This window comes from Trachypithecus francoisi, unplaced genomic scaffold, assembly GCF_009764315.1.
Source record: "Trachypithecus francoisi isolate TF-2019V2 unplaced genomic scaffold, Tfra_2.0 Lachesis_group2, whole genome shotgun sequence".
Lineage (NCBI taxonomy): Eukaryota > Metazoa > Chordata > Mammalia > Primates > Cercopithecidae > Trachypithecus > Trachypithecus francoisi.
The window spans coordinates 1237898-1263287 of record NW_022681465.1 but is presented as its reverse complement, the minus strand read 5'-3'; the positions used below and the strand labels follow the sequence as shown (position 1 = coordinate 1263287).

The 25390-nt window shown below is 54.5% G+C and overlaps 1 protein-coding gene across 1 annotated transcript in view; it reads left to right on the top strand.

Moving 5' to 3' along the window:
* Nucleotides 1-8247, top strand: part of SLC6A3 (solute carrier family 6 member 3) — a 49994-nt gene extending 41747 nt beyond the window's left edge. Inside the window, exons 14-15 of the mRNA XM_033178727.1 lie at nucleotides 145-216; nucleotides 6826-8247. Of these exons, the coding sequence (XP_033034618.1) occupies nucleotides 145-216; nucleotides 6826-6849 (96 nt within the window). The 3' untranslated portion in view covers nucleotides 6850-8247. The remainder of the gene's footprint in view (nucleotides 1-144; nucleotides 217-6825) is intronic.
* Nucleotides 8248-25390: the final 17143 nt, after the last annotated feature.

Genomic DNA, 25390 nt, shown 5'->3' with positions numbered 1-25390 from the left:
GACGCCGGCGGGTGGGCGTTGGCAGGTGAGGAGGGCTGGTGGTGAGGGTGCTGGCAGGTGAGGGTCCTGGCAGTGTGAGTCAGTGGTGGGTGCTGGCGGTGGGTGCTGGTCTGCACTGGCCCCCGCACTCTCCTTCTCTTTCAGAAACTGGCCTACGCCATCGCGCCGGAGAAGGACCGCGAGCTGGTGGACAGAGGGGAGGTGCGCCAGTTCACGGTAAGGTCGCGGTCCCCGCTGGGCCTCTCTCAGGGGAATTCAGAATGATCCCAAGCTTGGTGTTCTTAGCCCCCAGAGGGTTCCGAGGCTGGTGTAGACGAGGCTGGTGTACATGGTATTCATTTACTCAGCCAGCATGTGCTCTATGAGGACAGGCCACCGGCGGTGGCAGGTGACAATGGAGACGTGCACCTGGGACGAGGGGCGCAGGACGCGGGGGCCCCGGGAGGTGCGTCTGCACGCATGGTTCTTGCAAAGACCTGGGCATGTCCCAGACTATGGGAGCAGCCCCCTGTGGGGCCAGCTGAGCCAGCTTAAGGACCAGCAAGGGACCCGCCCACGTCATGGGGGCAGGAGGGACAGTGCCAGGAGGGGAGGCTTGGGCCTGGCCATAGGGAGCCACAGGGAGCCCTGGAGGGGCTGGGACAGGCCTGGGAGCTTGGGGCGGGCTTCAAGTGAGAAGATGGTCACGACAGGTGTTTCCTGCACCCTGGGAGCCCTCCAGGTGTGTGCGCACATGTTCATGGCACGCCGTGGAGCAGGTGCATTCCCGGGGCACAGAGTAAACACTTGATGTGTTTTTACTCCCACAACCCTAAGAGGCAGCCCACCACTCTCTCTATACAAGGGTCCCTGAGACCCAGAGAGGCCCCGGAATGTGCCCAAGATCACAGAGCTGGCCAGCAGGAGAGGAGCCTGGGCTGTGCCCTGGGCCTGTGGCAGTGTCCTCCTCCACCCCAGAGCAGCCTCAGCTCCGACCTGATTTCACACACTAAAGTCAGCCTAATGCCGACAGCAGAGTCCAATGCACAGCAAAGGGGAGAGAAGGTCATAGTGTGGAGGGCACCGCGGCCCCCACCTCGGACCTGCCTCTTCCCTCTGGCCACCTCTCTGCACCTCGTCCTCGTAAACAGTTCTCCTAGCAGGGGTCTCATGAGCTCACGCCTGAGGAGCCCAGCATGGACCTGCACATGGGGCAGGAGCAAGGATGCAGGCAGAGGGAGGGGGCACCGTGTGCCTGGGAGGTGGGGGGTGATGTCAGGCAGAACAAGACGCTGAGCAGGGAACAGGCCAGGAGGCAGTGGGGAGAAGTCACCTCTAGGTGCACATCTGCCCAGCTTGTTCCTCCTCCCTGCAAGTCAGGTTCTGGTGTGGGCTCTGCCTCCCTCCCTTGGCACCCTTTCCTCTGTCCTCTCAGTGACTTGCCTGCTCCAAACACAGGAGGAGTGACCAGGCATCTCACCCCATCCATCTAGGGGCTGCCAGCCCCTCTCCACTGGCCTCCGGTCCAGCTCCACCAGAGCCTCGCTCCTCTGAGCGTCCTATACCTTTGGGTCTTACACTTTGTATAGGATCTTGCTAGTCTTCTCAGATATCCAAATTTGACTTCATGTGGGATTCTTGCTGTGTGTCCTGTCGCATTAATCTCAGCTACTGTTTCTATCATTTCTTCCTCTGCTTTTCTTGGATCTACCCTGTTGTAGTTTTGCTAACTTTTTAATTTGGACTTTAGATTATTAACTTTCATCCTTTGTTCTTTTCTAATGTAAGCACTCAAGGCTATGAATTTCACTCAAAATACTCCATGTGCTGCATTCCACATTTTTTTACATAGCATTTTTCTTTATATTTTAGTTCTAAGTATATTTTAATTTCCATCGTGACTTTGTCAACTCATAACTTGCTTAAAAGTCTGTTTTTAAATTGCCAAATATATGGGGATGTTTTACTCATCTTTTTGGTTTTAATTTCCAAATTAATTTCATTGTTCTCAAACACACATAATACCTATTATTTAAGATGTATTGGCCGGGCATGGTGGTTTACACCTGTAATCCCAGCACTTTGGGAGGCCTAGGCGAGCGGATCACGAGGTCAGGAGATCGAGACCATCCTGGCTGACACCCTGAAACCCCATCTCTACTAAAAATATGAAAAAAGAAAAGATTAGCCGGGGGACGTGGCAGGCGCCTGTAGTCCCAGCTACTCGGGAGGCTGAGGCAGGAGAATGGCGTAAACCCGGGAGGCGGAGCTTGCAGTGAGCTGAGATCCGGCCACTGCACTCCAGCCTGGGCGACAGAGCCAGACTCTGTCTCAAAATAAATAAATAAATAAATAAACAAACAAATAAATAAAATGTATTGAGACTTCTTTAGGGCCTTACACCTGATCAACTTTGGTAAACGTTGCACATCTTTTAGATGAATGTGCTATTTATTCTCTAATTGTCAATACACAGTTCTGCTTCTGTCCATTTGAGTAGGCTTGTATATCGTGTTACCCACATCGTCTACACTTTGTCAGTTTTAGGGGTGCTTGACTGTGAGTAACTAAGAGATGCCTGTGGCATATTCTTCCTCGATCGTATATTTGTTTTGCTCTCTGTAGTCTGAGGCTGTTTTCTGAGGTAAATCCATGTCTGGAATGACCATCTCTTCCTGCTGACATGGACGCATCTTCACCCCCTAATGATGCTTTTGGTCTTAAAGTCTGACTTGTCTGGGATGAATACAGTTGCACCAGGTGTCTTTTGAGTTTGCCTGAAATATCTTTTGCAATCTGTTAACTTTCACCTTTGCAGTGGTCTTAAGATTCAAGTGTCTTTTGCAAACCCAGAATATACCTAGAATCTTTTACTCTGACAATTGAGCAGGTTAATCCATTTACGTTTGTTGTGATTATTGATATATTTGAACTTGATTCTACTATCTTTCTAGTCTATTTGTCCCATTTTTAGTGTTTATTTTTCTCCCTTATTGCCTTTTTATAGACTGATTTTTCTTTCTTGGTTCACTCATTTTTATTTTTCTGTGTATTTCTCTCTACTTGCTTAGAACTTATATACTTTATTCCTTTTTTTTTGAGCTGGAGTCTTGTTCCGTCACCCAGGCTGGAGTGCAGTGGTGTGATCTCTGCTCACTGCAACCTCCACCTCCCGAGTTCAAGCGATTTTCCTGCCTTGGCCTCTCAATGGCTGGGATTACAGGCGCCCACCACCACACCTGGATAATTTTGTGTTTTTAGTAGAGACAGGGTTTGACCATGTTGGCCAGACTGGTCTCGTACTCCTGACCTCAAGTGATCTGCCCACCTCTGCCTCCCAGAATGCTGGGTTTACAGCCATGAACCACTGTGCCTGGCCTTATTCTATTCCTTTAATAGCTACTCTTGAGGTTGTACCATACATATTTCACTTAAACTCTACAGTTAAACCGTATTTTAACCCCATCCCATTATGAGGACTTAAATCTTCCTCCTACTGATGAATACGCCATGATTGCTCAGAACTATTTCTGTCTTTTTAACCCACTGTTATTAGACACTGTTACTGTTCTCGTTGCTGTTACTATTTTGTATGGACTCATCCTGTTCCTTGGACTAATGTGCATGCTTGATGTTTATTGGTTTCCATACTTTTGTTATCGACTTCTTTTCTTCTAGGACTATTTTCTTGCTTTTCAAAAAGCATCCTTCGGACATTCCTGTGAGGAGGTCTCTTGCTAACCTCCCTCACTATTGGTGTCTGGGAACGTCTTTATGCTGCTGTCATTCGCGAAAGCACTGTTGTGGGCTCGGGGATCCAGGCCGACGGTGACTGTCTCTGCGTTTTGGAGGCAGTGTTCCGTGGCTGTGCTGAGATGTGTGCACCTGTGAGCCTGCCCTGTGGTGAGCTCTGTCCTCACCCCTGCACACGGCCAAGTTTCCTTTAATTTCCATGTTGTGGGTTCACTGTGGAGTGTCGGGACCTGAGTTTCTTTTTATTTATCCTCTCTGGATATGTTGTGTAGCCAGATCTGCGGATTCACAAATCTTGTCATTCTGTGAATTTTGCAGCCACACGTTGAAAGATTGCCTTCTGCCTTTCTGTGTTTTCCGTTAAGAGGCTCTGGTGTATCCACTTTGCCCCGGGTCCTCCAGGTCTCTTACCTCACTTAGATTCTGTTTTCTTTTCATTTTTTTTTTTTTTTTTGAGACGGAGTCTCGTTCTGTCGCCCAGACTGGAGTGCAGAGTGCAGTGGCCGGATCTCAGCTCACTGCAAGCTCCGCCTCCCGGGTTCACACCATTCTCCTGCCTCAGCCTCCCGAGTAGCTGGGACTACAGGCGCCCGCCACCTCGCCCGGCTAGTTTTTTGTATTTTTAGTAGAGACGGGGTTTCACCGTGTTAGCCAGGATGGTCTCGATCTCCTGACCTCGTGATCCACCCGTCTCGGCCTCCCAAAGTGCTGGGATTACAGGCTTGAGCCACCGTGCCCGGCCTAGATTCTGTTTTCATTCGAATCTTAGGTGCACAGTTGAGTAGCACAGTCTTATCATTAATCCACATGTGGCCATTTTAAAATTATTAATTTGTCCACACAACAAACAGACCCCTGTGAGCCCACAGCAGGAAAAGCAGACACTGTGGAAACAGCCTGCCCTGCACCCATCTGTCTCTGAGTCTAGCTTGATCTTTCCTTTGCCATTCTTACAATTTCATTTGTTACATCTCTAGATATTCCTAGGTTCCGAAAAAGTGTATTATTTGGCTTCAGCACTTGGTGTAGCCCTAACCGACCCCTACTGAAGCAAGGCCCTGTGCGCACTCCATGCAAATCCCCGAGAGTCGCGATTGCTCCTGGCTGGGGGAGCAGGCACTGTGCCCAGCCCTGTGTGGGCATCAGAGGTGGTTCCCTCTGGTCCTGTCCGCGATGCTCTCCCCAGCCTCCTCATACACAGCGGGTGTGCTCGACTGAACCCTCAGCGGGGATCCTGGGCCATTGTCCTGGGTCTTCTCTCTGTGTGGCCACCTCCTCTCTGGTGCTCTAGCCTGCAAATTGCAGCCACCTCCATTTCCCTCGCTCTCCTTTCCAGCCTCTCAACCCAGGGAGTGCACCATGCTGCACCCTCGCTGTGCTGCAATCTGGAAACTCCCTCGAGACAGCGAGCAGGGTGGCAGAGGGGGCTCTTTGTTGACTTCCCTCAGGGACCACTGACCCTTATGGTCTGGTGTCCACAGTCTGGAAGGCCATTGGTGCATGTGTTTTGTTTATTTGGGGGTTGTTTCGGACAGTCCAGTAAATTCGATCCCTGTTATTCTGTCTAGGTCAGAAATGTCCATGTCCATAGCTACGCTTCGCCTGCTGTGACTGGTCCCTGACCGTCTGTCACGTAAACAAACCATAGCTCAGCTATGGACGCTCCGCTTCCCACTGCCCTGCCCCGGTTCAGCATCCCAGCCATTCTCTTTTCTACTTCATCTCTGGAAGCTGCGTGTGCTCTGCTGTTTCTTGTGAAATTCTCATCACTGTGATGTGCGTGTGTCACTTTTTCAAGGGTCCCCTATGTGGCCGTCCTATAATCTGTTGCAACAGCTCCAGTCCTTTGGGATCAAACTGAGGTCTGCTTTCTGGGGACTCACTTAGAGTGGGCTGCTGTCCTCTGTTTCTAGTCTTTATTTTACATTTATGGCTTCATCTTAATCTGTGGGAATCTGGGAGCCCCCAAGCACACCTCCTTCCAGAGGGGAACCTTCTGCTTCTGTCAGAGAGCAGGGCAGAGAACTGCTTCACCCCGGGGGTACGGGGCTCACAGCTGGAGTCCCAAGCATGGCTCCTTCATCACTGGCCTGAAGTGGGGCTGCCACCCAGAACCTCTGCTCTAGGGCTCTGGCCACTGGGCCACCCCTGGCTGTGGGTCCCGGCCGGGCTCCCTGCCCCAGCTTCCTTCACGGAGCCCCGAGTTGCACCTGGATGCTGCCTGTGCTGGCGTCAACTGTGGCTGCTCCAGGCCCCCAGTAGACCCCTGGCCTGCAGTGTGATCCCACCCAGGCTGAGGAGGTCCCTGCAGGCGTTCAGTGGAGGGGCCGGAGGAACCTGTGGCGTGGCCAGTGGTAGCTTCAGTGGCTTTCCATGGCTGGCATGGTTTTGTCAGAAGAAAGCCCTGTGTGCCCCTGTTTGGAAATGTTTATGAAGCACACTTCTTGCCATTGAGTGTTATCGAGGGGCTTGTGCTCACAAATAGGCTGAACTAACGGCTGCATAATAGCAGGCAATGACATTTGCTGGCGGTCTAAATAGCTGCTCTTGTCTATGTCATCAGTCCCTGAGCCGTCAGGACACCCTGCTCCTGCGCCCGCCCGGGTCGCAGAGAGCAAGACGGAGCTGCAGAGGTAGCGTGTCACTTGGATGGAGCATCTGAGGCCCCCAGGAAGGTGGGGCGACCTGGGGGAGAGGTGACATCACCACGTCACACCCGAGTCGCTGGGGTACAATCTGGAACCAGCCTCGGATTGAGGGTGCCCGGCATCTCTCAGACTCAGCAGCTGATCAATATGCCCCAGAGGCCACCACGGCCACCACGGCAACCACGGTCTCACGGCTTTTTAAAAAATCAAGTAATCATTGATTTATAGAAGTTTGAGTGAGGCATCGGATCCCTGGCACCCGTCAGGGGCGTGTTGGTCCAGGCCCCTGACGAGCCTCCCCCTCTCCCAGGGCACATGGCCAGGAGGCTGCAGGCTGCTCACTGCCTTCAGCTGCTCTTAGCCACAAGATGGGGCATCGCCCCAGGGCTGCTCTTCTCCCAGCAGCCACACTCTCCATTTCGGAATAAACCTGTTTTCTTTCCAGCTCCGCCACTGGCTCAAGGTATAGAGGGAGCAGAGACGAAAACCCCGGGAAGTCATCCCGCAATGGGAGAGACACAAACAAACCAAGGAAATCTGAGTTTCAAGAGAAAGGAGGGCAACTTCTACTCTTCAACCTCTACTGAAAACACAACCAACCAAGCAGAAGACTCCTCTCTTCTGACTGTTTACACCTTTCCGTGCCGGGAGCGCACCTCACCGTGTCTTGTGTTGCTGTAATAAAGATGTAGATCTGTGCAGTGAGGTCCACCCCATTCCCGTCCCTGCAGGGCAGAAAAATGTCTAACTTCATGCCGTCTGTGTGAGGCTGGCTGCCTCCCTCCCTGCTCCCTGCTCCCTGCTCCCGCTCCGAGGCTGCCCCAGGGGCACTGTGTTCTCAGGCGGGGATCACGATCCTTGTAGACGCACCTGTGCTGAGAATCCAAGAATCCCTGTGCTCACAGTAGCTTCCTAGACCATTTACTTTGCCCATATTAAAAAGCCAAGTGTTCCACTTGGTTTAGCTGTGCAGAAGGTGAAATGGAGGAAACCACAGATTCACGCCAAGTCCTTTCCTGACGTGTGGCTCCCAGCAGAGGCTGTAAACTGAGCGTTCAGTTGACACATCGCAGTCTGTTCAGAGGCATTGGAGGACAAGGGTCCTGGTACGTCTCACCAGGAAATTCTGTTTATGTTCTTGTAGCAGAGAGAAATAAAACTCCTTGAAACCAGCTCAGGCTACTGCCACTCGGGCAGCCTGTGGGTCCTTTCAGTGTAGGGAAAGCCTTGGCAGGAGCATGTCCTATTCCCGGACGCACGCAGGGCCCCGCAGGAGCGTGTACTACCCCAGGACGCATGCAGAGCCCCCACGCAGGCAGCCTGCAGACCACACTCTGCCTGGCCTTGAGCCATGACCTCCAGGAAGGGACCCCATTGGAATTTTATTTCTCTCAGGTGCATGTCACATCAGTAACAACAGTTTCTATGTTTGGGAATGGCTTTTTAAAATCATATTTACCTGTGAATCAAAACAAATTCAAGAATGCAGTATCTGCAAACCTGTCTGCTGATACTGCAGTTTTTGTTTACAAGAATAATTAGCAATACTGAGTGAAGGATGTTGGCCAAAAGCTGCTTTCCACGGCACGCTGCCCTCTGCCACTGACAGGAAGGTGGATGCCACAGTTTGAATTTGTGCCTCTAGTCGGTGGGCCTGCCTGCGTGTTGCCCAAGGGCAGGGTCCGTGCAGGGCCAGTCATGGCTGTTCTCTGCAAGTGGACGTGGGCTCCAGGGGCTGGAGTGTGATGCTCAGTGGGAGCCGTCAGCCTGTGAACTGCCAGGCAGCTGCATTTAGCACAGAGGACGGCTTCCCCATCGCCTCCCGGGGAGGGACAAGCAGGACGGCTTCCCCATCGCCTCCTGGGGAGGGACACAGACGGCGGCTTCCCCATCGCCTTCTGGCCGCTGCAGTCAGCACAGAGAGCGGCTTCCCCATCGCCTCCTGGGGAGGGACACAGACGGCGGCTTCCCCATCGCCTCCTGGGGAGGGACAAGCAGGACGGCTTCCCCATCGCCTCCTGGGGAGGGACACAGACGGCGGCTTCCCCATCGCCTCCTGGGGGGGGACACAGACGGCGGCTTCCCCATCGCCTCCTGGGGGGGGACACAGACGGCGGCTTCCCCATCGCCTCCTGGGGGGGGACACAGACGGCGGCTTCCCCATCGCCTCCTGGGGGGGGCTCCGTGTAGCGACCCAGGTGTTGTCCGTGTCTGTCGACCTCTCTCTAGTCAGCATCGTGTGGGGCCCTAAACACAATAAAAGACGTCCACAATGGAAAAACTGCCTCAACCTCCTTGCCTTGTTTCCGCTGGGTGCCATCCATTTACACAGGCTGAGCTCACCTGCTCACACCCTGAGGTCAGCTTCTGCCCCACCCCAGCCCACCCAAGCAAGCCTTCCTCACCTGATGCCTCTTGGCCCATCTCTCCTTCTGGCCTCCCCTAAAGCCTAGATGTTAGAGGTAACACATCCACTACGCTCCCACGCAGGTGTGCTGGGTGTGACCTGCCCCCGCTCCCCAGACTCCCATGCAGGTGTGCTGGGTGTGACCCGTCTCCCTCCCCAGGCTTCCATGCAGGTGTGCTGGGTGTGACCTGCCCCCACCCCCGGGCTCCCACACAGGTGTGTTGGGTGTGACTCGTCCCCCCCTCCCCAGGCTCCCATGCAGGTGTGCTGGGTGTGACCTGTTTCCCCTTCCCTGGGCTCCCACACAGTGTTGGGTGCAGTGGTGACCCTCACCCAGGTCCGCACTCCTGCAGGGTCCCCTGTGGCAGGTCATGGCACCTGCTTTATGTTGTGCCCACTTGCTCAGGCTGGACCTCCATGCCATCCTGCACCACTCTCCCCCAGCCCCTCACCTGCCTGTCAACATTCTTGTGGGCTCCCCACATGTCCAGACTCCAACCATACTGCCTGGCCACTGCCGCTGCCCAACCCAAGAGCCTCTTCCAAGCCCCGTCCCAGATCTTAGTGGCTCCTGGCACTCAGTCCAAGCATCTTTCGTTGTTCTGTGGCCTAAAGGATTCTTCTAGATACCAACAGATCAGGCCACATCCCAAGGAAACCCCAGAGTTATCCTGGTGTTGGAGTAAATGCCAATGCCCTCAGCATGACCTGTGATAGGATGGCAGCCACCCCTCCAGGCAGTGACCTGTGATAAGACAAGTGTCACTGCTGCCAGCTCCATCTGCAGCCCTGCCCCGAACTGCCTGAGGGCACACCCCACACCGAGGGCTCTGTGCCCAGCAGCACGTGGGGCACTGCTACTGCTGCATCATAGCAGGTGCCACACACACGTGGCTGCATGTGGACAGGAAGGACGCTCGTGCCTTTCAGGTGGGTGTGTGAACTCTGTGGCAGGAAAAGTGCTGTGCTGCCTACGAGGGCTGAACCTGCCTGCAGCCTCCCCGTTGTCACATACGATGCCCCTTACCCTCAGGGGTGGCTACACCCCCCTGCTGCAGGTACCGCCCTAACAGCTCACACCTGGAGCCCCCAGGTGTGATCTCTGCTAACCACTCAGGTCTGGGGTCCAGGTAGATACTATGTGGGTGGCCATAAGTCACTATGTGGGCTGAGACTTGAAGGACTCTGACAACATCATGGGTGACTGTATTAAGCCCCGGCAATTGGAGAGGTGGGCTCTGGGGCTGGGTGGATCTCCTCTGCCTGTGGTCCCAGCAGCTCAGCAGCAGGGGCCGGTCCAGATGGCCATTGGTCACAGAGGCAGCTGGGCTTTGCTGAGTGGGTCATGGTCCAGCCTAGGCCCATGCCACTGAAGCCTTTCTCAGAGGTGTGGGGTCTGCAGGGACCGGTCACAGGTGGACCCAGGATCAGGGCACTGGGGGAAGAACCAGCTGAGGACCTCCCCCAGTCCCAAAACAAAGGCACAGCAGTCCCCGAGCAGGGAGGAGTGAGGACCCGCATGTGGGATCCCGCCTCTCTGGCATGTGAGCTATAGATGGCATCCGGTGCCAGCCCCATGCCCGCTGGCTGCTGGCGAGCTTGCAGGCTCTGCAGGCAACCAGAATAGCATCCTGCAGGTGCACACGGGGTCCTCGCGCTGAGTGATTTACTCAGGGAGTGACTGAGGGAGCAGATGAGGGAGGGGCACTTACACCCTGAATGTAGAAAGAACTCCACAAGTCCATAAGGAAGAGGCAGACACCCCATCAGAAAAGTGGACAGTAACCTTGAATGACTGCCATCAAGGGAAAATGCCCATGTGGCCAACAAAGCTATGAAAAGAGGCCCAACCTCACTGGTTGTCCTGGAAATGCAGTCAGCTGCCACATGACACAGCAGCACACCCATCACAGCAGCCAGGCTTTGGAAAGTCTGAGCCCCTGTGTGGCTGCGTGTGGACAGGAAGGACACTCGCACCTTTCAGACGGGTGAGTGAACTCCGTGGCAGGAGAACCACGAGGCCTGAACCTGCCTGCAGCCTTACTGCTGCTCCCCACCCTCCCTGTTGTCACATAGGGTGCCCCTTACCCTCGGGGGTGGCCACGCCCCCCTGCTGCAGGTGCCGTGCCAACAGCTCACACCTGGAGCCCCCATGGCCTGCCTTGGGCAGCTGGGCCCTCGTTCAGGGGCTCCTGGAATTGAAGCCTGTGCCAGGGTGGCCCAGGGCCAGACCCCGACCACCTTGAGGTCAAAGCCCCCATCCCGACCTGCAGTCTGATGTATGTCCAGAGTCCCCGTCAGGACCACTGGACACCACCTGAAACCATGTCTGCTCCGGCCTCTCCCTTCCCTTGGCCTGTTTCCCGCTCTCTCCTTCTGGTTTTCTCCTGTGAGTCCCAGTGAGTCAGGAGTACAACAATCTCCCCTCAAGAGTCTGCAGGATTCCAACTGAAGGGAGACAATCACAAGCCCCACAGTTCTCTCTGCATGCCTGACAGAAACACATGGAGAGGCATGTGCAGTGGCCATAAAAGCCGAGACTAGGAGCAGCAGGAAGGGCCAGCACTGAGTGGGCGCTCATGGCAGGAAGGGTCCGTGAGCCGCAGCACTGGCTGGTGGGGTGGTGGGAAAAGCTGAATTGTATCCCGAGAAGGCTGAAGTCCTGACTCCTTATGTGAAAATAAGGTCGTTGCAGATGCAATTAGACAAGACGAGGTCATACCTGAGTAGGGTGGGCCCTAAATCCAATGTGACAGGGAACCTATAAGAGGAGAGGAGAGACACTGAGACCCTAAATCCAACACAACTGGTGTCCTTGGAAGGGGAGGACAGACAGTGAAACAGTCCAGGACAGGACCGCCGTGTGACAACGGAGGCAGACATCAAGAGATGCGCCTGCAAACCAAGGCTCACTGAGGGCTGCCAGCCATCACCAGGGGCTAGAGACACACACACGGAACAGACGCTGCCCCAGAGCCTCAACAGGAACCAACATTGCCAACACCATGATTTCAAACTTCTGGCCTCTAGAGCTGTGAGATGACAAACTTCTGCTGTTTCAAGCACCCAGTTTGTGGTGGACATTCCCAGGGCACTAGAGAAAGCACGTCCATCCTGCCTGGGCGTTTGGGTACCTGAGACACTACCAGCCCTTAGGACGCCTTCCCAGGCTTCACTCTCCTTCCTATCCTGTACTTCCTTTTGTTCCCTCATCTGGAACTACCTTCTTTTTGTTCTCACCATGAACTTTCCAACCTTAACCCACTAGCTTCTATGCCATGTCAGCTTCCCCTAGACATCACCACTGGAAGTCTGCTCCCACTCCAGCTTCTGGGTTCTGGCCCTTGGCCAGTGTTCCTTGAAACCTCCATTCTCCACAGATCTTCCCCAGCAGGTGTCATATTGAAGGCAGATGACTTATTGTCTCTTTTCCCAGCAGGAATTGAGTTAGTCTCACTCACTTCAGCCAGTGTTTTGAACAGGCCTGGTACATGGAAGACAGTGGCACTTAATATATGTCTACAGATGGGTGAATGAATGGGTGGGTGAAGGGGCTGGTGGATGGATAGATGGGTGGATAGATAAGGGATGAATGGATAGATGGAAGGCTGGATGGATGAAAGGAGAGAGAGAAAAGGGTGGGAGAAAGAGAAAGGGATAAGTAGATTGATGAATGCACGGGTGGGTTAATGGATGAGTGGTGGATGGTTGGATGAATAAATGGATGAGTGGATAGTTGGATGGTTGGACAGGTAAATGAATGGATGTATGAATGGACCAAAGAAAGAAGAAAGGGAAAGACGGAGGGAGGGTGAGAAGGAAAGGGGGTGAGTAGATGACTGGGTGGATGGATGGTTGATTACAGTTGGGTGGATGGATAAATGGATAGTTGGATGGATGGGCAGGCAGATGATGGCTGGATGAATAGATGGATGGATGGGTGGACAGATGAACGAGTAGGTGAATGGATGGATGAGTGGATGGGTTGATGATGGATGGATGGATAGACAGATGGGTGGGTGGGTATGTGATGGATGGATGAATGAATAGGTGGTGTGTGGGTGGATGGGTTGATGCGGGGGGTGAGTAGGTTATGGATGGATAGATGGATGAATGGATGGATGGACCAGTGGATTTGTGGATGGATGGATGGATGGATGGATGGGTTGATGGGTGAATGGATGTGTGGGCAGGTTATGGATGGATGGAGGGATGGATGGATAGATGGAGGTGTGGATGGATGGATGTATGGATGCATGGGTGGATGGGTAGATGGATGCATGGATGGATGGATGTATGGATGCATGGGTGGATGGATAGATGGATGCATGGATGGATGGATGGATGGGCCAGTGGATTTGTGGATGGATGGATGGATGGATGGAGGGATGGATGGATAGATGGATGAATGGATGAGTGGATGGATAGATGGATGCTTGGGTGGATGGATAGATGGAGGTGTGGATGGATGGATGGATGGATGGATGCATGGGCGGATGGATAGATGGATGCATGGATGGACGGATGGATGGATGATGGATGGAGGAATGGATGAGTGGATGGATGGGTGGAGGGATAGATAGATTTGCAGATGGATGGGTGGAAGGTCCTGGATGACATGAACAAGTCTACCATTCTGGTCCAATCTCAAATTCCCCTACAGGGCTGGCTGTGTGGATGCCGTATTTAGCACTTGTTCTCCAAGGAGGGTTGAGCTCTTGAATACAAATGAAATATGTTAACTTCAAAATGTCTGAAGAAGTCTTTTCTTCTCACACTAAGTCTGTGCAGCACCCAAGTTCCCTGGGAGGGATGAGCCCGCCAGAGCCCGCTTTGGTGCTGGACGGGAGGCCCATCCCTCCACACCCTGCACTTTACCATCGGATTTGTGCTCTTCGTCAAGTGACCTTTAGACACACGGCCTGGGTTTTTTAAGCCGGAAAAAACTATACAATTTTTCCTTTGAGAGAAGCATTTTAATAAAGGTTTGGCAGCAGTGAAATACGCGGCTGAAAGAGTAAACGGATTCCTCTACGTTTGGCTTGTTTTGGTTTTCGCTCCACAATCCTCCTTTAATCTCTGTAGATTCGACTGGCCCAAAGGTCACAGCCTCTACCTGTTTCCTGATGTCTGACAACAGAAAAAAACCCACCTTTTTTGAAACACAATACATTAGCAAATCCTACGTTCCCTGGCGCCTCGCCTGCTCTCCTTCTCCTGAGGATGCACCAGGTCACAAACACAGCTGGCCCTGGCGCCACGGCCAGGACTCACGATTCCCAGCAGGACAGAGCCGAGGATACTCATGCCCTATCGACAGAGGGGTGTCCCACAAACCAGCTGCCACTCTGCCGGTGCCTGACTCAGGAAGCTGGGTGAAAGCAGAAATGAAACCGATGGTCGCACCCTGGCCTCCTCCTCCCCTCACCCCAGCCTGTCACTTTAGTGAACCAGGGCCATGCGGAGCTAGGCAGGGCCTGACCTGCAGCCCCCAGCTGCTCTGTGCAGCCAAGAGTGAGAACCGTGGCACCAGCCATGACCTGCAGCTGTCAGCATCCCCACAGAGGACAGGAACCTCTGAGAACCACCCTCCTGGCAGAGAGGGCCAAGGGCTGTTCTGTGAAACCTGTGTCTCAGGTGTGTGTGGGAGAGACAGGCAGACATTCAGACAGAGAGAGGGGGAGAGAGACAGACAGAGACTCAGAGAAGCAGAGAGAACTTAGCTCAGGGTCAAAGACTTTGGAGGGCCCTCCCCTAAGCAGGGTGGTCGTCCATTCCAGTCTGCCCTGGACTGAGGGGTTTCCTAGATTCAGGATTTCTGGGACCAGTGGTCGTCCCTGTTCTTACTCTTGGCCAGCCCTGCTCTGCTGAGTTCAGGAGAGCAGCCCCGGGCAGGGAGGACTGAGGAAGGGGCATGGAGCCCGAGATGGGGGTGGCAGAGGGAGATCACAGGGGAGCAGGTGCGGCAGGCTCAGACCAGTTCCCCACGTGTCCGGGGGCAGCAGGGGCAGCAGTGGCTGCGCACAGCGGGAGGGCGGTGTTTGGGGTGAACCGAAGGTGCCGAGCTCCAGCCCCACTGTGTGGGACGCACTCAGCCTTTAAGGTGCTGCCCTGCACTTCTGCAGAGAGGACCGAGCGTCACAGACGCCAGCACAGCCGGCCAGGGAGGACATGACAAGCCAGAGGACAGGACCTGTGGGCAGGGGGTGGAGCGCAGGCCAGACAGACGCTGCCGCCTTTGAAGAGCAGCTCAGCGCGGCCACACACGCCCATCGACAGGGCATCTGAAGTTTTCCTTTGTTTTCTTTTGTGTGAGAAGCCTGGAAGTGTAGACTTTTACACTTGGGTGAAACACCCCGGTGTTTGGGTGTCGGTGGCTGCGTCCCCGCATCCGTCAGGATTCCCGGTGGCCCAGGCTGCAGCAGGGCAGGGGCAGGGGCGTCCCCTGGCTGAGCAGAGACTTGGTCCTCACGTCCATGGCGCTCACAGAGGCCCCAGAGAACTGGCTCAAAGGCCAGCAGGGCACAAGGCGGAGTCAGCCGGGTGAGCAGCTCTGCGCCCCATTGGCCCCCACACCAGCCACAGCAGAGGAGACTGGCGGCCTCACTCCCCCGCCAGCCCCAGACCCACCCCCCATCCAGGTGCAGCAGGGCCCGGGGCGCAGGCCAAGGGAGCCGGCAGGGATGGCTGCGCCCGGCCAACGGCAGCAGGACCACAAACACCCCATTGCACCCCGTTCCATGAGGGCAGCTTCATGTGAGCCAGACACGGCCCTGTCCCAGGGAGCCTACTGCCCCGGCCCAGGCTACACCCCAAGGAGCGCCCTGTGGGCGTGCTGAGCAGCCCAGTCACCAGGCCCAGCGGCCGGCCCTGCGTTCACTCTCTTGTGCCTTCCCTGGGCAAAGGCCCAGCCTGGCAGCACAGAACCTTTGCTTACACAGGCTTGAATTCGAGGTCCGGGGAATGGGAGAGTGGAACGTGATAGCTGAATGTGCCTCTCCGATGTTCACACTATGTCCAGTGGTGAAAGTTCATCGAGCGTCCAACCCAAGCACCAGGCATTCTTCTACTTTTCCCCTCCCTGGCCTCCCTTCCCACCTCACAACGCTTACATGAATAAAGCGTGGCCCTCATGGCACTAGAAGAGCCCCCCCCTAGACCACAGCCCCCTCTTGGTGGTCCTGGAGAGGCCTCCTCCCCAAGGACACCAGCCCACCACAGTCCTCTGAGGACGCAGGGCCAGATACCAAGAGGGCAGGTGGCATGGAAAGAAAATATCGCAAGCTCTATTTGCCTAAAAATATCACTCTCCTAAGGTGAATGCAGAAGAATTTCCATGTATATGACTGACCTTCACAAATCCAGCCAGCATTAGCCCATCAAGCACTGAACACATTCATCTAGAATTTAAACAATTTTACTTATTCTGCAAGCTGAGATCCTCTTTACTTAAAACTGTTTGTCATACAGATGAAGGGATCCATCAGACAGAACATTTTATTTGATTAAAAATTGGATGGCGTACATATTTACACAGTATTAGTGGGACAGAAACACCCCTTTTGAAGTACATGCCCTCAGCCACGGCTGCCGACCCCAGGTTCCAGCCAGCCACGCCCTGCAGGTCCCCACCGTTAAGCTCATCCTGCTCAGAATCAAAGGTTAATATTTAAGTGGCTTTTCAATATGTGTATTCAAAGATAGTATTAGGACCTGCACGCCACAGAAACATTCTCATATCCTCTAAGCCTTGTTCACACAGAGAAACTGTATCTAAAATTCTGAAAAGTTCTATTATATCACAATGGTAATTTTTAAAGCTTAGAAAGAAGAGGAAAAAGAAATCACCTGTAGGTCAGTTACCCAGAAACAGCCAATGGCCCGCCCGTGCCCTGAGTTCATCCCGTGCCCATGCCGAGGCCGGGTTCAGTCCAGGTCCTGTCGCTGGGACACTGCTGGGCAGCTGCAGACCCTCCCTGTACTTTCTCCACCCAGGGTCAGGCATCGGGGCTGTGGAGGGGAGCAGGTGGATGGGAGAGGGCAAGGGCGAGACTCGGGGCCAGGGCCCTGGGTTAGAATCTCTGGCTCCTTCACTTTTTGGCAAGGGTCCTGGCACCTGTGCCTCAGTTTACTTATCTGTGCAGACAGCAGTCATCACACCCAGCACAGAAGGTTGTTGAAAGGACTGGACAAGTTCAATGATGGAAATGGCTTGACGTTTATGCTCCAGTGCTATAGATGTCGCAGATCCATGTAACAGTCTAATGCTACTGTAATCAGCTCTTAAAAGTATTTCAGATAATGAAATAAAACAGACTTTCCAGATTCTGCCATGATGTAAAAAGGCTTCAGTGGGGAATCACTGACCTGAGGTTTCTGGAGATGAGCCTGGCCTTGCCATCACACAGGTGGGGTCATGACACAGAGGACAGCCACCTGCACCTGCCACCACCCGACAGGATACAGAGGAAAGCTACTCCCACCTGTTACCACCTGGGAGGACACAGGACAGTCACCCCACCTGTCACCACCTGACAGGACACAGAGGACAGCCACCCTCACCTGTCACCCAACTGACAGGACACAGGGGACAGTCATCCCACCTGTCACCACCTGGGAGGACAGAGGGGACAGCCACCCGCACCTGTCACCACCTGACAGGACACAGGACAGTCACCCTACCTGTCACCACCTGGGAGGACAACAGAGGAACAGTCACCTATACCTGTCACCACCTGATGGGACATGGGACACTCAACCCCACCTGCCACCACCTGGGAGGACACAGAAGAAAGCCACCCACACCTGTCACCACATAAGAGGACACGGGGGACAGTGACCCCCACCTGTCACCGCCTGGGAGGACACAGGGGACAGCCACCCCACCTGTCACCACCTGGGAGGACACAGGGGACAGCCACCCCACCTGTCACCGCCTGGGAGGACACAGGGGACAGCCACCCCCACCTGTTACCACTTGGGAGGACAGAGGGGACAGCCACCCCTGCCTGTCACTACCTGACGGGACACAGAGGCTTCTGGGAACCACTTGTGTTGTCTGTGTGTCCAGAGGGTGTGAAAGGACAGTCCAGTGACTGTTGCCTGCACAGAAATGATGCCCTTAAGACCGGAGGCCCAGGACACCTGCCCCTGTGATGGGCTCGGTGCTGGGCTCGAGAGCAGGAGTGTGTTCTGCTCCTGCATGTGTGTTCTGAGCGGAGTCCCTTTCCCACGTGGCTGCCAGGACACTCAAGGCTACTGCTGAGCTCAGGTTCAGTGACAGAGTGGAGCTGTCATTTCCTCCTTGTGGCAGCCAGACTCCCAAGGCCCCACCTCCTGTTGGTGACACCCTTGTGTGGTGTCCCGGTGATAACCACCTCCTAGCCCACAGAACACAGCCAAGGGGAGTGGAGGAACGTGATTGTGTTACGCGGGATTGCAACACTCATTTCTCTGGAGCCTGTCCCTCCCCTGTGGCTCCGAGGAAGCCCATGGCCGGGCTGGGGAGCCCCAGGTGACAGGAACAGCAGGTGGCCTCTGGAAGCTCATGCAGCCTCTGGCCAGCAAGGAAGTCAAGTCCCGAGTCCACAGCTGCAGGGCCCGGGATCCTGCCAATATCCCAAGGAGCGGAGTCCCAGGTGGACCCTGGCCCACAGGAGCCTTGAGTGAGACGGTAGCGCTCTGACGTCCGGGCTGCACTGGTGAGGCCTGAGCAGGGGACCCCGGACGCCCGGAGGGAGGAGACATGGGCTGCGTTCAGCCGTTTGGCTCGTGACTGGCATTGCCATACGCAGGAGGCACTTGCTTCTCTGCCATTTTTATTTTATGTTTTCTTGTTAGCAGCCCTGGGAGGGGCCTGGCACAAAACATGCCTCAAACACTGCGGAGAGAATGAAGGAGGGTGGGCAGGGAGGGGCCTCAGAAACCCCTGGGGAAATGAGGTGTGGTATGTAAAAGTGAATGTTTATTATTTGTAATAAAAACATTCACTGTTTTGTGTTTGTTTGTTTGTTTTGAGACAGTCTCACCCCATCGCCCAGGCTGGAGTGCAATGGCGTGATCTTGGCTCACAGCAACCTCCCGGGATCAAGTGATTTTCCTGCCTCAGCCTCCCGAGTAACTGGGATTACAGGCGCCCACCACCACGCCCGGCTAATTTTTGTATTTTTAGTAGAGACAGGGTTTCACCATGTTGGCCAGGTTGGTCTCAAACTCCTGACCTCAAGTGATCCGCCCGCCTCAGCCTCCCAAAGTGCTGGGATTACAGGTGAGCCACTGCACACAGCCAAAATTCACTATGACATGGAACTTCTTCCATTTGTTTTCGTGTTTTGGGCTCTGAAATACTTACTGGTAGTGCGTGATCACCGCAGTGCCTTCCCTAAATGGGGAGCTGTGCCCACAACACAGGTGCCCCAACACACTAGAGTGTGCCCCCACCCCTCCAGCCTCAACAGGCTTTCCCAGGCCTCTGCATGACCGGGATGCTGGGGTACATCCTGGGAGGCCCGTACCCAGGGACTGATGGGTGAACGCATGAGAACACAGCCTCCCTGCCTGGCACGGGCAGCTCAGAGCCGTAACTCGTCCCCCAGAGCACCTCTTGGGTCCATCGGGAGCCACTCGCAGGGCACTTCCTACGAGCAGAACCTGCTCCGCCGCCTCCCTCCGAGGCCTCCCTGCTACTCCCGGAGACCACTTCCCTGCTCAGCTCTGCAGAACCAAGCCCTCTTCCCGGACCACGGGGGCTGCAGCATGGGGAAGTCGGCGCCACACTGGCTTTTTCTGGAACCACACGATCAAGAGGGTTTGGCTACTGAGATGCCTAGAAAGCTTCAGGACCAAGCGCTCTCCTGAAAAGCTAAGCTCCTGGTGGTGGCGCTCATGCCCGGTGCGGTGGAAATCCAAGAAGGCCCCCCAGCAATTGCACGGGAGCCCCAGGTCCCTCTCACAGAAGCCTGTGTTTGGGGTGGGGAGGGTGGTGGAGACTGACAGTAAAGAAATGAGCAGATGTGGGGCGTCAGGGGTGCCGCGGTGGTGGGATGGGCAGGACAGGAGGAGCAGACAGCTGTGTCCTTAATTTAGTCGTCAGAGCCCACAGCAGCGCGTCCTCAAGGCCGGGCCAGGCTTTTCTCCCTTCCCTGTTTCTGCACCTTGCCCTTGTCACCATGTGATGCCCCCGTCACCGCTGTGTCTGTATTTTTAGGAGCCCCAGGAACCGGGCACAGTGATGCACCTGCAGTCCCAGCACCTCGGGAGGCCGAGGCAGGGAGCTGGGACCACCCTCTCAAAAAACAAACAAGGAAACCGGCCTCGGGAAACAGCCAAAGACGTTCTCCCTCAGGGCAGCTCAGTGGTTGGTGATGAGGCCTCTCAGGGGTGGAGGCAGGAGCTGCGCAGGGAGAGAGTAGGGATCATGGCCTTCTCCTTTGGGGCTTCCCCAAGTCCCCAGACAGCAGGCAGAAGGGCCGGCCCCTCAGCTCTGGAGCACAGCATGTGAGCCCAGGGGCCCATCTTCCCTAAGACGATGCCTGTGCCTGGCAGCCCTGGCGCCTGCCGCCCACAACTGCGTCTGGGTGAGGGCAGCACCACCACCTTCTCCTCCTGGTCAGTGGCCCCGTCAGTGCCTGGAGGGGTGAGGAGGGCCTGCCTCCCCACATCCTTGAACACAGGTTGAGCACTTCCTGTGTGCACGCCCCACGTGGGGTTTCACATCTTAGCCTTGGCATGACCCTTGCACAGGCCCCCCCATCTCCCAGGCTGTCAGAGGCGAGGAGACACCCTGACTCGCCAGGTCATGCAGCAGGCGGGCGTGCCCTCCCGGGGTGCCAGCTGGCAACCACCATACTGTCCCCCGGGTTCTCAGCTGGGGGAACCCCTGCCCCACTGGAGATGTGTAACAATACCTGGAGGCACTTCTGATTGTCACTATGGGAGGGAGAGGTGCTCTATCAGATGGGCAGAGGCCAGGGTGGCTACATGATGTCCTCTGCATCCCCAGTCTCCGTGCTGTGGTTGAAAAACACTGCTATCTGGTCAAGTGAGTGGTTTAGGTGGGCATGCGTGTATATGTGGGAGTGTGTGGGTGTGTGCCTATGAAAGTGGCCATGTCTGTGTGCATGTACGTGTGTGCATGTAGGAGTGCCTGAGTGGGTGGGTGTTGACCATGTGCATATGTGGGTGTGTGCAGGTATGTACAGTGTGTGCACATGTGGGTGTGGGAATGATGCGTATGGGCGTGTGCACAGGTGTGTGGGTGTGTGTGGGGTGTGCATGCATGTATGATTGTGTGCACAGGTGAGTGTGCAAGCATGTGCAGGTATGCATGGGTGTGAGGTGTGCATGGCACGTGTGTGGAAGGGGTGTGCCTGTGTGTGGATGTGTATGGGTGTGTGCAGGCATACATGGGTGTGGGGTGTGCACAGGCAGGTGTGTGCATGGGTGTGTGTGTGCATGTGTATGGGCACATGCATGTGTGTGGGTGTGTGCGCCTGTGTATGGGTGTGCATGCAGGGGTGGGTGTATGGATGTGTGTACACGTGTGCACAGGCGGGTGTGCGACTGTGTGCAGGTGTGTATGGGTGTGGGGTATGCACAGGTGGGTGTAGGTGTGCACATGCCTGATGGGGAACAGGAACCTCGGGTTCCTTCCTACGGTTCTTTCTGGCCCCGCCAGTGGACCCGGAGTAGAAACCAGCCGGAGAGAAGTGCAGGGGGAAGCACAGCCATCGCTTTGCAAAATCACTTAGTGAAATTTGGGGGAAAATGAGAGTGGGCTGAAGGCAAAAATCAGTGTGACCTTTGAGCCGGAGAACACAGCACTTAGGGGGACAGGTGCATGGAACAGCCCGGAAGCTGTATGCAGAGAGCTGTGCAGCCCTCATGTGCCCCAGGAGTAGGAGGGTGGTGGGCATGTTCACGCACCACATGCAGCCCCGGCTGCTCTGCTAGAGTCCGTTCTGGCTGCTGTGGCAGCATGCCTGAGCCTGGGCCACTTGTCAACAACAGACACTTACTGCTTACAGTTCTGGAGGCTGCAAATCCAAGACCATGGTACTGGTGGATGTGGTGTCTCACGAGGCCGCCCTCTGCTTCCAAGATGGCGCCTCTTGATGATACTCATGGTGGACAGAGTGAGGGAGCTCCCTGGAGCCTCTTCTACCCGGGCACTCATGCCATGCCATTTGTGAGAGCACAGCCCTCGTGATCTACTCACCTCCCAAAGGTCCCACCTGTTAACACTGTCACATTGGGTATTAGGTTCCAAGCTATGAATTTTGGGGTCGCCAACACTTAGGCCACAGAAACTACTAATGCATCCTGGGACATTGTGAAACTACCCCCAAATGTGAGTTTCTAAAGGATGAGCTAAACATGAAATAAGGACCATGAAAATGTGCTGATGTTGCCAATGGCAATGACTCCACATCAGGAGCTGATGTTTCATGGCCGCTCCAGGAGAGGTGTGCAGGCAGAGCGGGGAGCGGCGTCCCTCCATGGGCCTGCCCTAGAGGGCTGGTGCGTGCATCGTGGTTGCATTCAGGCAGCCGCCCCGTGTGGTGCTGGGGAAGCTGGTAAGGGCATTACTCCCCCAGCATTCTGTGCGGTTTCCTCTCGGGAGCGATGTGAAGCCACTGCCTCCACTGTGAGGTTAAGCTAATGCCAGATGACAGTCTGATCTCCAGCGGCAGCCAGCCATGGGATTGCAGAAGCCCCTCACCCCCTGCAGTCCTGCCACCCTGCTCCTCTGCCTCCTCAGGGAGTTCCCACTTTGCAGGAGAAATGGGGGCTCAGATAGGTGGGGGAGTCAGTGGAGGGAACAGGGAGACAGGACCCTCCCTCCTGGTCCTTAAAGGTGCAGGCGCTGGTGGGCTTGGCTCTTGTGGAGGCTGCAGCTTTTGTGTTCCTTCCGGGACCACAGAAATATACCACACACCATCCAAAGTAAATAAGTGATTAACAACCACCAGGATGGGGGCATGTCTCCAAAATGGAATACAAGCAGTAACAAATGAACATCGAAGGAAGTGGGGAAAAGAAAACCTACCACATGCTTTGGAAGACAGTATTTTGATCGTCAGCTGTACAACAAAAAGAACGGTGTGCAGACACCGTGCCCTAGTTCGTGAAGCTGTCTTGCACAGCCACCTGAGTTACCAATGATGAATTTACTGTGTGTGCCCCAGAACTGAGTGAGCAAGCACATTGTGCGTAATTAGAGCCAGAGATGTAATTTACGGGATCCGGCACAAAACTAGATTGTGGGGCCCTTGCTCAAAGCTCATTAAGAACTTCAGGATGGCGACAGCAGAGTCTTAAACCCTCTGAGCAGGAAGCCCCGTGTGGCCACTCAGGTCACCTCTCCGTGGCCACGCTGTGGGTGGCAAGTCTCGCTGCTGGAGAAGGGAGCTACAAGTAAGGAGTGTGAGAAGCTGGGAGGAGAGGCAGCAGTTGGAGCTTGTAGTTTCAGCACAGAAATATCAGTAGACAGCTGGGTAGACAGGTGTGAGCCTGACATGGGCCCGTGTGTTCTCAGCGAGGTTTTAGCTGTGTCCACTGGGGGACCTCAGAGCAGGGACACCCCACAGCCACAGGCACCCCCAGAGCTGAATCTCGGGCACTAACATCCTTCTCCAGGGCCAGGCACTGGGGCCCCCAGCACCGAGGCAGGGAGGGTCCCGGGTGAACCTGGAGCACCTGTGGTCCCACAAAGTAAGGCAGAGTGCCCAAAGGGCAGCGGGGTGTCAAAAGGACACAGGACCAATCTAAATGGCTCCAGAGCCAAACCTGGGACAATCAGAGCAAAACAATACGTAAGTATAGCAATGGGCCAGGCGCAGTGGCACATGCCTGTGATCCAAACACTTTGGGAGGCTGAGGTGGGCAGATTGCTTGAGTCCCGGAGTTCTAGACCAGCCTGGACAACATGGTGAAACCCTGCCTCTACAGAAAATAAAAACTTAGCTGAGCATGGTGGTGCGTGCCTGTGGTCCCAGCCACTCAGCAGGCTGAGGTGGAAGGATCATTTGAACCCGGGAGACAGAGGTTGCAGTGAGCTGAGATCATGCCACTGCACTCCAGTCTGGGTGACAGCGAGATCCTGTCTCAAAAAAGAAAACTCATAACCCATCTTATAAGGGCTCAATGCCCAGGAGTCCGTACATAATTGCATAGATAAATAACAGTTAAATAAGTGAAAAGAGAGGGTGAAATGCTTGTCACCTCCAAATTGCAGTTAATAAATGCAAAAGCGATGATGGCAACAGAGAATTGCCATTTTGCGAACAACACAGGAACCATCGAGAGATGTTATGATTAGTAGGCAAAATTAGGATGAGAAATGGGCTATTTCTTGGCCTCAAACTATCTCCCCATGAGATAATTGAAGGGAAAACGCGACTTGGTGGCAGAGAGGCCTGGCAGACGGCCCTGATCCCAGCAACCAAGCTTAACACACCAGTAAAGGACAGGCCCACATCACAGGTCTCCTGATGAGATGCCCTGAGGTCAGCCTGGCATAGCTTCTGTGGGTCCTGCTCAGAGGATGTGCCCTCAACGCAGCCGTGAGAAGCAGCTGTGTGCTGGACAATGACCACACTCCCCAAGCTGTCCCCACTGGGAGGCAGCCAGGGAGAATGACAAGCAAATGCAATGTGTGGTCCTGGACTGGGCTGTGGGCCAGAAAGACACTGGGATGGGGCCTGTACATTAGTTAATAGTATTGCATTTAAAATAATTTTTAAAAAATAGTATTGCATTGGTGTAAATTTCCTGATTTTGAACCTCACACCATGGTTCTATATGAGATAACCTCTAGGGAAACTGCTTACAGGATATGCTGGAATTCTTTGCACTGTTTTTGTTTTTTGTAACGTTTTTCATAACTCTGAAATCATTTCAAAACGACTATTTAGAAATTAAAAATGAAAACAAAAGATGATCTTTTGTCCTCAGAGAATATCCTTCTAATTATAAATAGTGTGAATGCTATGCTTACAAGTCACCTGAAGGCCGGGTGTGGTGGCTCACGCCTGTAATCCCAGCACTTTGGGAGGCCGAGGTGGGCGGATCACCTGAGGTCAGGAGTTCAAGACCAGCCTGATCAACATGGTGAAACTCCGTCTCTACTAAAAACGCAGAAATTATCCAGGCGTGGTGGCTCACATCTGTATCCCAGCTACTTGGGAGGTTGAAACAGGAGAATTGCTGGAACCCAGGAGGTGGAGGTTGTAGTGAGCCAAGACCACGTCACTGCACTCCAGCCTGGGCAACAGAGAGAGACTCTGACTCAAAAAAAAAAAAAAAGTCACGGCTGTTGGCAACCGTATTTCATTTGTGTGGTCACATCACCAGCACTGTGATACGTAGTTGTCCTGTGGCAAACAGTGCCCTCCAAACACCTGTTCACCGAGAACCCCAGAACGTGAACTTGTTTGGAAACAGGTTCTTGGCAGGCGCAGTGAGTTAAAGTGAAGTCACTCTGGATTAGGGCCAGCCCTAAATCCTATGGCTGATGTCATAGGATTATGACATCACACACTGTGCCCATATGCTGTGAACTCAGGGCGCACTGCCTGTGAGTAGAGACAGATCAGCACAGAGC